The 12,500-nt window shown below is 39.0% G+C and overlaps 1 protein-coding gene across 1 annotated transcript in view; it reads left to right on the forward strand.

Annotated features, from left to right (window-relative positions):
* Positions 1–5,132: 5,132 nt before the first annotated feature.
* The window catches only part of LOC137980606 (collectin-12-like), a 12,493-nt gene continuing 5,125 nt past the window's right edge, over positions 5,133–12,500 (forward strand). Inside the window, exons 1-2 of the mRNA XM_068828061.1 lie at positions 5,133–5,426; positions 6,999–7,136. Coding sequence (XP_068684162.1) covers positions 5,271–5,426; positions 6,999–7,136 — 294 coding nt within the window. The 5' untranslated portion in view covers positions 5,133–5,270. The remainder of the gene's footprint in view (positions 5,427–6,998; positions 7,137–12,500) is intronic.

The following is a 12,500-nucleotide window of genomic DNA, read 5'->3' on the forward strand; positions in this document are numbered from 1 at the left end:
TCAACTCGTTTGTTTAAACCAAATCCCACCTACGCAGTACCAAGGTTTCTTAAGAAACTCACCCCATCACTCGATTAATATGGATACCGACTTAAGTAAAGTTTGTATACTTGTGTACCCCATAGATGCGTAGTATTAATCATACGGTGGTTAAAACATCGGAAGTCGGTGCATTGTTTTGGCAAAATGGGCTGATTAATTCGGCAAAATTAATCTTCTACTCCTCCCCGTCTCCCTCCCCCGGTGGGTTAACCTTTGGACACCTTGTTTAGAGAATATAACGTCCTTTGAGAGAACGTTTCTGAGGATTAAATGTAAGAAGCTGATGAAACTGCACAAATCATTTTATTGAACAAATTTGCAACTTGACAGAGCAGTACCTCCCTTCGCGTAGGTCCGTCGCAATGACGACAAGTCTTTGGTGTTTATTTCGTTGTCTTGAATGATGTGGTAGTCACTTGGGTAGGCGTGATTAGCCATTGGTAGTCGGCAGTGATTTGAAAGATAATAAAATTGCAATTTATTACGAAAGATCGGGCTGTCTTTAATTACGCAATTAGGAATGGATTTTCCGATATCAGCACTGCACACCGGTCTTTACAGATAATTGTACACACATGAATTTTACCTTTGTCTGTGCTGGAGCTTCGGTAAATTAAAGAATAATTGAGGAAAATTAAAAAGTACCGAACGTAAAGGAATACTTTAAAATATGGCTTCAACTACAAAGACGCCACTGACCGCTACATCTTTAGAAATTCATCAAACTGAGTGTCTCCTGCTAAGAAAATCGGGGGAATTTCGGTCTTTTCCGGACAGCAAGGTAGTGTCCAATTTCCTATGAATTTGTCATCTGGAATACCTTTTTTTTTTCTTTATAAATATTTTTGTTTCTCATATCTTAATCTAGCTCTAATTCATAACTAAGTGGTAGAGACAGAAGCAGCAATTTCGATCAAATCCTTTTTACCCAAAACCCTACGGTGTCTAACACAGCTTTTTTCAACCCGGCGCTGATAAAGCTCGAAGAGCTCTCCTGTATTTTTTTTTTGTAGGGCCATTCTTTACGTTGAATGTCTAACCGTGCATTCGCACATTTGGTCATTGTTAATTTGTACCAAGAGTCATTTCTTTCTCTCACTCGGAGCAAGTATTCGCAGCATAATATGCTGCAGTCCAACAAGCATCGCGGTCTTGTAGCTCCACTTAATTTTTTTTTCGTTGTTTTTCGGAATGACGTTTGCGGGATGCTCAGTAAATTCTGTTGGTAAGTTTTTTTTCTCTGGCAGGCCTTGTTTTTAGAAGCGAATGTCTCAGTAAAATAAAAGTAATGTCATTGCAATAAGCCTGACATTCATGTTGACTGAAGCGAGCATATGTACAGGCACATTGAAAGAGTATACTGGATAAATCTCCCTTTGATAGTTAATTTTGCAAGCATACGGTACTCAGGCTCTTATATCTTTTCTTGGCTTTTCGGCTTTGGTTTTCAGCGTCGACATAAATCAGTGTCTTATCCCGGTTAGGGTTACGGTTACCCTTGCCGGGTTGATTAGCGCAGAACAGCTGAAGAATCTAATGCAAAAAAAGTCAGACTCTTGGATTTTTTATTTGCATTTGTAGAAGCAAGTGATCAATTCAACTCTCACTTTAGAAGATTTAATTTAATTTCTCTACCATTATAGTAAACTAAAAGTCTTCTAGATTGGACTACACACAACTTATTGAAAGGAATTGACTGATATTGTAGAGGACGCACCCAGGCCATAACAACGACTCTGAGGACACGAAATTAGGGTGACCAGTTTATCAAGTCACGCTACTCTGAAAGTCAGGCTCAGGTTAAGATTTTATGTTATGCGAATGAAAATCAAGTCAGCAATTCACTTTCATTCTCATTTGTATTAAGATTATAGGCAAAAAAAGATCAGCGGACTACTCAACATGGCTTGAGACGGTCCGAAGATACGGCGACCAGTTTAGAGGGTATGCCGTTCGCCTCCACTTTGTGTCGTCACATCTGTAGTTGCGCAACATAGTCGAACGTTATCCAGAACAACAGTCACGAACAAACCTCTTGTTGCAGTGTTTTCTGACTTCCCAGATCATTACATTTGTGGTAAAAAAAAACTTTGCAAGTGTAACTTGTTGCTCTATTTGATTATTCACATCCCTCAGTGATACATATACTAAGGGCGCGTTCGATTGACCGTATACCGGAATAGGAATACATGGAATAGAAGTTCAGTAGAAATCCTTGGTTTTTATGAAGATTCACATTAGAATTGTCAAACACCTGCTAAAAGGCTATTCCAAACGTATCTTTATTATCCTTGTTGCTTCAAAACGCCAGACATACCGTTTTAAATCATCACTCCACGTATTCTTATTCCGGAATAGTGTCAATCGAACGCAGTTCGAATCGCACAGTTTGGTGCTTTTAAGGGACACGAAAAACTAAAATGCAAGGTCTGACAGTGCCATGAGAGCAGAATCCTGCGAATGACACATCGAGAGTTTATTAATCTATCTTTTCAGTTCTGAAGTCAACGAATTTTGTTCCAGGAGGAAATTTGCCACTCAAAAGACTGATATAGTACCTTCATGTAACAGTATATGGCACAATGAAAAAGAGTACATGTTTGCACACCATGCAGGGCCGGATCCAGGATTTTTCTCATAAGGGGGTGCACCCCTAAGAAATGACTTAACTGACGGGTGACGTAAACAGATTTTCAAAGCGAACAACGAAGATGAAGGCTTATAACTAGGCAGTAACATGATGTGAACTGCTAGAAAATACATAGAAAACGATGCAGCAGATTTTGTATACAACTTTCTAAGCTACGACCAGCTTAACAAAACAGAAGCACCGGATCCTGGTGAAGGACCTTATCAGCCTTGTTCTTTTTAGATTTTGTATGAACGGAATACTAATTATTTTAGAAAGTGGCAGGTCCTCTCGGGGGGAGGGGGCACCCCCTGCACCCTCCCTAGCGATCCGCCCCCGCAATGCAATCTCTCGTGTGGCGAACTGATAAAGAAGCGTTTCTCGATATTATGAGAAGTATGCGAGGAATTGCGCTCCTGTAAATTTCATCTGCCACAGACAGTATAATGTTATTTTACAATCATGTCACACACAGCGGGGGAAGAAATGAAGTAGCGGACGACGAGGCACTGTCACTCGTTTTCACTTAGGTGAAATTACCATCACGTCTCTTGAACCTAGAGGAGAACTGAAAGATGGCGCATTGCATGGAAAATATACCTGCATTCACCACCAAACGATGTAACCTGCCGGTCCGGGGTCGAACAAGCTTGCATTGCTTTGCGACTCCGTCTCCGAGTTGAACTCGGCTAGTCCCGTTTTCCATTTCATTTGAATTGATTTGATTAATGCGATTTTTATTGTCCTCAATCAGTGCTACGTGCATGCATTGCTTAATTAATTGACATTTAAATAAAGTTATTGTCAGTGTTTTATCTCAATTGAAGAATAATCAATTCACATGCTATTATTGTCCGGTTAAACGAGGCTTAAATAGTGCATTTCTTGACAGTAAATCGAGTAAATCTCGCACGAGGTTGACCAGCAATTGAGTTATTTTCACGGAGTTATGACATTTGAGTTAGATTTAAGTTTCCAAAATCCCGAATTCAAGATTTTGGAAATTCAAGATTTTGGAAGGCCTAAATCCTGAATTCAGAAATACAGAAATACAAAAAGTATTCCAAACATGCATAAAAGCTAACCTAAGGCCTAATTAGGCCTAAACAAAAGTTTTTTGGCCTAAGGTTAGCTTTTATGAATGTTGGCTTCCAAAATCTTGAATTCAGGATTTTAACTCTAACTCTACGTCATAACTCTATGAAAATGACTCTAAGAATAGCTGTCCCCATCTCGCACAGTACTTGTTTTTCAATTTCTACAGTCAACTTCAAGGGGTTCTTGAAGTACTTTGACAAAAAGAAACACCTACTTATTCAAAAGAACATTTTTTCAAGAAGGCCATTTTCTTTGCAGAACAATAAAAGAAGAATTCGAAGAATTAAAAAAAAAAAAAAGAAATATCTAAATCAAAGACATACTTCTGCTAAACTTTAGCCATAGCAGATCACGATTCTGTAATGGTTTAACATGAATTCAACTCGCATTCCTTGATTAAACGACTTAACAGCCGCATGTGCCGGCATCATTCCATAGCATTTTTTTTTGTTAAAGGTGTAAGAATTCTCTCACCCGGGGTGAAGTCAGCTCCAATAAATTCAGTAAAACAGCTGGAAATGGGCGATATGGCCATGAGTGGAAAAACATGGGGCAAGAATAACAGAGGGACTCAACTGAGTCTTGTTTGTCCGGGCAGCATCGAGAGAAAATTGATGTTGTTTATGTTTTTTTTTCTCCCCAGTGGACTAGAATCCCGTGGGTGGAACTTGGCTTAAGTCGAATTTAAAGAATTATAAACGGCGTCAGATGGGCATATATCCATATGGAGTCGTATTAGCCAAGAAATCCGTGTTTTCGAGGATTTAAGACAACCCCCGATAATTTTGTCATTTAATCAAGATTAACAGTTTGTTTTAACATTTTAGAAGTTTTTATAGCCATAGAATAGCCAAATCTACGCAAGAATTTTGTTTATAGAGTCGGTGAAAGCAAAAAAGGTGTTTAACTTTTTAACTGAATGATAAAAAAGCATACCTCTTTCGCCTACTTAATCTACTATGCTAACAAATGACGTTAAGATATTCCTGTATAGTCAATTTTAGTCCAGATTAAAACCAACAAGCGAAAATTTACTGCTAATTCTTTTCATTTCCGTAATACTCAACTCGCTGTCTGTTGCCCAGGGGAATTTTTTCTAGAATTATCGTTTAAGAGAACTGGTGACAAAAGTGCTGAGGGCCCAGCAAAAATGTTCACAAATGCCGATCTCCATCGACGTAAAAATTTTCAGGAAATGACTGTCGCGTAATTTCTTTTCACTTTTTGCGCCTTCTCGCTGTGAAAATGAGATAGATTTACATCTCAAACAGCGAATTCCTTACAGATAACTGGAGCCTCTGTTGCAATTGGAACAAAGCTGATGGACTCGTTGATTGAGGCCAAGGCTCCAAGGGGAGAACGTGAATTTCATTGGTCGGCAGCTAGTTAAGGGCAGCATAAAGGCGAATCGGGCGAAAGAGAACTTGGCCGGGTTTCACAAAGGAAATAGCACGCGACTTGTTGTTGAAACAGTGTTGTTTATCGATTGTTTTAGACTAACATGGGAGATAATTGTGCAAACCGGAGGGCTTTGCTTGGATTTCGCGGATTTTTAACCATAACTGCGATAGGGTTCGCAATTACCTTGACGTTCTTTGTAGATGAAACAGAATCAGCTAGGGAAACCAAAGGATTAAAAAGCGTCAAGTCTAATAAGGTAAGAAGGACATTCTATATTTCCGTAAATTTATTTTTAAAACTACAACTGTTCCCGTCAAGTGACAAGTTGCCTGGATGCCTTCATTCGCACACGTCTCAAGCGCGGAGTGTTCTGTCGAATGATAACTGTTTGTATTTTATAAGGCTCACTTGAAAGACTAAAACCAGAATCTTCTTGATGATGCAGCCTTGTTTATCTGCAATCAAACTAAGCAAATACGTTATTTACTTAATAGGATGTGACTTATTTCCTGTTACAGAGACGCGATCCTTAAAAAAGGTAACTGCATATCATGAAGAAACGTTTTCCGGAGCATTAATGGCAGTTATTGCGTCCCCAACCTAACGGTGAAATTTCGATACTCCGAGATTTGTTGGAGATAACCACCCAAGTGCTGAACATAGTTTTACATGGGGCACGAAAAATCGTGCTGTGAATTCTTTCACTAACTGAAAAGTGTACAAAAAAATTGCATTTTGTGTTCATATGCTTTTGTAGTTATTCACTGTACCTCGCCGAAAGGAATTATAATGTTAAAGCAACCCAGATGGCATATCTTTACCACCCATTAACTCAGTATTGCTCGGCCATCTGAAGAGGAAAGAATACTTAAATGACAGTGTTTTTATCATAAATAATAAACGAGTTGTTGTTCTTAAGACCATATAGAAACTTGAAAAATTGCGGATGTTATCGAGAAAGAGGAATTGTATAAAAGCAAATTAAAAATAATAATAATAAAAATAATAATAATAATAACAACAAGGATAATTAACTTTGACAAATAAGAGATCACTTGTTATCAAGCGGTCGCCGTTTGCATTTTCATTTAGAGAAACGACGTTGAATGACTACCAAATGGTTCATAAATAACGTTAAAAAGATTTAAAATACTAAAATTCTTGTTTCAAATGTTTAAATGCAGATGCTGCGATATACCGGAAAAAAACGAGCCAATATAGGAAAGGAAAGGACCTTTATTTAAGTGTCTAGTCGTTCTGTTGTAGCGCTGGAGCACTAATTGGGGACATTGTGAACTGAAATTAACAATTAACGGATTTTGAGGAGAGGGGAAAACCGGAGTCAGACCCGGAGAAAAACCTCTCGGTGCAGAGTAGAAAACCGACAAACTCAACCCACATATGACGCCGGGAGGCGGGTGCTCTCACCACTGCGCCATCCCTGCACTCCAAAAAGTGTATTCCAAGAAACTCGTTTTATCCACTGCAAACCATTTGCGATAGAAGGCCAGCAATATCATAACTGTTTGAATTATCGGAGACACAGAGACACGCCCACAGGGCCAGACTTACTTAGCCGAAAGAGGGCGGGTTATCCAAATGGATTTGTTCATGTCCTCTGGAGTTAAATTTATCTGATTGTGAAAGAGTGAAACCGAACAAGACTTGTGGCCCAGAAAGGTACCTAGTATATATAAAAGCAGGTGGCATTTGTCAGATTGCCCGAACATGGACACTACTGTTAAAGTCTGCGTCCGAATAACTTGAGGTCTGATAATAACTTTTGATGTGCTTGTCTTCTCTTTATTTCCCCTTTTTTATCCCGTAGGAAAAGTGTAAAGTACTGAAGGATGATGATGGAAATTTTTATTTAAAATGTGTCAACGCGTCCGAGGAGAAACAGGACAGAATGCACAAAAACAGAAAGACGAATAAACCTGGAGATAACAGAAAACACTCGAGCCAAGTGAGTAACTGGTATGCTAGCAAGACTAGTACAAATCAAAATTTGTGAACCGTTTTCGGGATTTTCCGAGCTTAAAATGTCTATAAAAATCGACGTTTCGATCAGTTTTACTGGTCTTTTTCAGGTTGTTAAAAAGTTTCAATATGGCGGATCGTTTTTATAGACATTTTAACCTAGGAAAATCCCGAAAACAGTTCATAAATTTTGATTTTAGAAATATGAGAGGAGACAGTTTCAGAGATAAGACTAGTACAAGTTTTACAAAGGATGTGAAATAGCTGCGCACATTAATTGTTGCTTTGATGTGCATGCGTAATAGAACAGAGAGTTAAATAACAATCATATGGTAAAAATGAGGCAATTTTTGGGGAAGGGTAGCTTTATCGCCTAACTTTTAAACATCCTCTGTTTGCGTACCCCAACTACTATCTATTTAAAGTGCATTTAGAATTTATCATGATTGATGACGAAATGGCGTTCTGGGTACATTATGTCATTAGTACATGCTGAGGAAATGTCTCAGACTAAGAGTGAAAATGTAGGATAAATGTTTCAAAGGCAGGCTTTTTTGTTTTGACAGCTGATGTTACTTCGATACGGTTCTTAGTCATTTTTCTCAAATCTAGTTAGATGACACAGGTTAACAATACAAGACCACATCGTTAGTTCTAATAATCTTGAAGATACGTAAGAGATTTATCGGCTGAACCCCCGCTGAGAAGACAAAAGTTTTCACTATATAATCAAAGAATCTGTTTGTACGTTTTGAGAGATCAAGTTGGCCAGAAGCGGATCTGAACTGATAGCAGAAGCGCCGTAGGTACAAGACAGGATGCAAGTTTCTTCAAGAGTATTCGGGGATCGTTTGTCCCAAGCTCCGCTCCTGGGCCAGGAAGCAATGCATTCTGCCCCGCTCCGCTGAGCAGCGCAGCGCATTGGCAGGTCGAAAGCACCATGCATTATTTGAAATTTTGCATAGATGTGAACAAATGTTGCTGCTCCTTAGCTTTGCTCTCTCTGCAGTGATAAACGATTGCAGTTCCTGTCTGAAGAGACAGCGAGGGACTTGTTAGGATATGGGTTTTCAAATCAAACCATTATTAATGACTGTCTTGATAGACTACATTGTTTCGAATGTCACTTCTATTTCTTTTGATAAACTGATGGACGCTCTTCGAGTCACGCAAAACTACGAAATGAGTGAACAGCCGGGGGGGGGGGGGGGGGGAAAACCCATATGAAACAGACGGGGATGCTCGTCGTCTCGCTTAGGGGTGTAAATTTTGGATTTTGGTCTCGCTTAGGGTGTTCCGGGCAAAGCGCCAATATTTTATGCCACTAAGGTCTCGTTTAGGGTTCCGCGAAGTAACGCAGAATTACGCGAAGAGAAACAGAAGTCAAATTTCCTTTTAAATTTTCTTTTTAGATAAAAGCATTCGATGATTATGCCTTTTTATCATTAAAACTCATTGCGTATCGTATTTTTGTGTTTTTAAACGGTCTCTTTTAGGGGTCAAAATTTGCTTAAGCCACGCCTAGATTGGTCTCCTTTAGGGGTTAAATTCAAAATTTCCGACGAGCATCCCCGTCTGTTTCATATGGCAGTCCCACCCCCGGGGTGAACAGGCTATTCCTTGAATGAAATTACGGATGAATCAGCACTGTATAGGCGTCTTTCAGCCAGAAAATTTGAAGATACAATCAATAGGGAGATATATGTTCAGGAAATTTCAAATGATGACTGATCTCTCTGCTAAAGCACCGTACCGATAGCTCCGGGCTATCCAGATGTCATGCTATTTCGAGATCGGCTTGGGCTGACAGAATTACTAGCCTATCTTCTTAGTCACGAAATGTATTCCTAGATTGTGGAAACAGGAATTACTTTATTTCACGAACCAGCTCAGGGCAACCGTACAGAAAAAAAAAACAGTTAAAACAGTTAAAAAGAGATACGTTTGCCGGTTTGTGAGAATGTTTCGGAGACGTGACGGTCAAGACATCCGGCGCCTTCTTTAAGCGCTAGATGTTTCTCAGATGTTTTCCTTGATTTTTTTCCAACCTATTCAAAAAGAGATGACTTAATATAAGACTTCAATCATGGCAAACCAGATCTCCAGCAGACTTTGGTCCAGTTCTTCATATTAGTGCATAAGTCCAAGGAGACAATGTCATTGTGATTTTACACCCCGCCAAAAATTAAATTCAATCATATAACTGTAAATTTAATTTATTCTTGTCTCTTATTCGCGTGGCTTTAAATTTCAAAGCCTCGAGCATTTTCGCAGCAGGAAGTAGCACACCGTTTTTTCGCAAATTAATTAAAAAGGATCACAGTTTTGCGCCAACAAACCTCCCACGGGAGAAGAGAATCCTTGCTTGAAGAGACGAATCTTTTAAAAAGGTTGTTTTTGTTTCTTCCGTAATCGGCTTGAAAGGATGAGCCGTTTTAAAATATAACTAAACTGATGATGACGCCGAAGTCTTTGATGTTCCATACTGCAATAATATGAATAGAACCTGCCAAGTTTTTGCAAGAGACGTACATTTCCGGTAAATAACTTCTTTTCAACAATCATTTCCAAAAGTTCTTCCCTATCGATCCATGTACCAAGTATTTCCTGTTTGCCAAAGAATTCTTTCACTGTCGTTCCTTGCCAGGTTAAAGCCATGCCGTGGCTCTGCTCTCTTCATTCTTGGCCGTGAGTTAAGTCATTCGGCAAAATGTGGACATATAAGGTGATTTTTTTGTTTCGCTTAGAACTTGATGCAGGCCAGCTGTTGTTTTTATACCTTTGATATACCAGACAAAGGTATTGCTCAGACAAATCAAGCTGAAACACCAAGGGAGAATCAAACCTAAATTTAAGCACATCTCTTTACTACTTTTCGTTTCATTGGCGTGTGCTTCATGATATATTGGGCTGTAAATGGGGCAAAATTAATGATATCGATACCGCAACATTTGTGGAACAATGCTCACCGACACTGAACTGGTGTTTCATTTTTCTAAACTAATATTTTTCCTTAACAACAATCTATTTCTTGTCGCAGAAGTAGTCCCAAAACATTTAGTTTTCACAATACGGGAACGAAATATTTAGTTTCGTTTGATGCAAATTTGTTTTAAGAACGGTCCCCCAGATGGGTTCTACATCAACTGACCAGGTCTCCCTTAGGTCGGCGCTGTGACAAAGACTTGTAGTTTGATAATTTGACCAACAAATTTGCTGTTTTACATGACAACTGACGCAAAACGTACGTCAGAATACATCTCATGCGTTGAAGAAAATTGATATGATGAAACGATCTACCTTGGCAAATCATGCCTTCATTCAAACCTTCATTTGTTTCTGAACAGAAAAAAGCGGTCTTGAGCCAAGCGGCTTGTGACGGCTAAAGAATAAAGCGAAGCATGAAAATGACAAAAACGATTGGAGTGCAATTTTGTTTTTTTGTCTGTTTCATCGATCAGTTTAGTTAGATTATTTACCCGAACGAGACACTCCCACACCGATTAAACCATTGACTGGGTTAACCTTTTATTCCCCTAAGCTGACTGATACTTTAGTGCTAAAATTGGTATTGATTGGCGTAATTTGCATGGTTAATTGCGCATCGTACATAGCTCTAGAGCTAACATTCTTGGTGGTTCGATCAGGTCGAACTTCGTGTCATCTTTTAAATATCTTTACCGTGCAACACAGCAATCAGCAGGGCACAGTTCAGGCGATGTAAGAGCAGACTGGTTTGCTACCTAAACCGAAAAACTAGAAGACTGATCAGCTGCCGACTTATGGTTTCAAACAATCTAGCTGAGGGTAGCGCCTACACTAATCCGCCGCAAGATTTACTCTTCTCTTTTAGCATTCGAGGACAACGGAAAAATATAAACATTTCCATGATGCGCCACAGTTTAAGCTTCAAACTTGTTGATTTTTGCATTTTGATTTTTAATTTTGATTTTACAATGCCGTGAGAACATTTTTTTCTCTTACCAAGGAAGACCGCTGAAAATGTAATTGTATTAGCCAATCATAACGAAAGACAAACAGATAAGCGGGATAATGTCACGACTGGTTTTGCTGCCTCTCATTGGCTGAGACAAGAGGAAATAAAGTGGGACTGAAGAGAGGGCGTTGCCCGATACATGCCCTTTTCCATAGGTAATTTGTCTCAAGTTATTTTTAGATCGACTTCCGCGCTGTATAACGCTGTACAGATCCCAAGGGGATTAGGCAACAGCCAATCATATGCAGTATTATATTCTTCCCCCTTTATTTTATCTTGGCTGAGAATATTGAGCGGTTTCTAATTGTTGCAAAATCCAAGATCGCGTTGGATGTTTACCCTTGTAAACTTGTCCGTATACTGTGTATTTTGTTTAAATCTTAGAGCACTCGATTTCATCATTGCACTGAACATCTTCACAATCCATATAGTCTAACTGATCTCGTAGAAATAACACAATCCGAAAATCGCTTAGAATCTAGCAATCTAGAGGTTTTTTATCGAGTAAATTCTTGTCAATGTGACTCCATGCAGATAATGCGTTTGCATCGAATTTAGGGTTTGTAGTGTTTTATCGAGCCTCTTCGATGATCAGCAAGGATTTCAAGGGTTCTAAATTTAGCAGTTACTTCCTTTCCTATAACGTCAACGGGAATCGAACACCATGTAGCCACTTTCTTGCCGCATAAAATTCGCATTACAGCGTGGCACACACCATCTTGCTTTCAGTGTGCTCAAATTTCAGAAAAAAAATTAATTTAAACTTAAACAGCATGTACTGATGAGATAAACTTAATCGAATACAAAAGGGTGGGCTAAAACAATAAATTGCTCCTTTTTCATAAGTTGGTGACGAGAAGACTTGGAAAACGCTCGACAACTCATCCATCGTGGCTACACGGTTTGGGGCTCAAAAACATCATAGGACTTTTTCTACGTTCTTAAAGACTTAAAAGCTGTCTAAATGAACTTTAGCAGTTGTGGTTTAAATGCCGTGATGCTTCTTTATTCATTATGTGTGAGTTCTGCTATCGCCTTGTCAGACTGCCTCTTGAGCTAGATAAGGCAGTGATATGTCAATTGTAAAATACAGGTATATGGCTTAAATACCGTTAAGGGACCTTTCTGAGGTCAACGCGTTGTTAAGAATAGCGTTGTAGGTGAGTGACATATCTTTGATTAGCACTTTTGAATAAAAAGGGATGTCTTCATTACAATATTAGTTGATTGACAAATACCCGCGCCCATGTTTCTTAAAGGGGCTAGGTCACGCAATTTTAGGCAATTTTAGCACTAATCGAATGGTCGTAGAATTAACTAAAATATCAAAATAACTGTTCAAAACTATAGAAG

The sequence above is a fragment of the Montipora foliosa genome, chromosome 1, assembly GCF_036669935.1.
Source record: "Montipora foliosa isolate CH-2021 chromosome 1, ASM3666993v2, whole genome shotgun sequence".
NCBI classification, from domain to species: Eukaryota; Metazoa; Cnidaria; class Anthozoa; order Scleractinia; family Acroporidae; genus Montipora; species Montipora foliosa.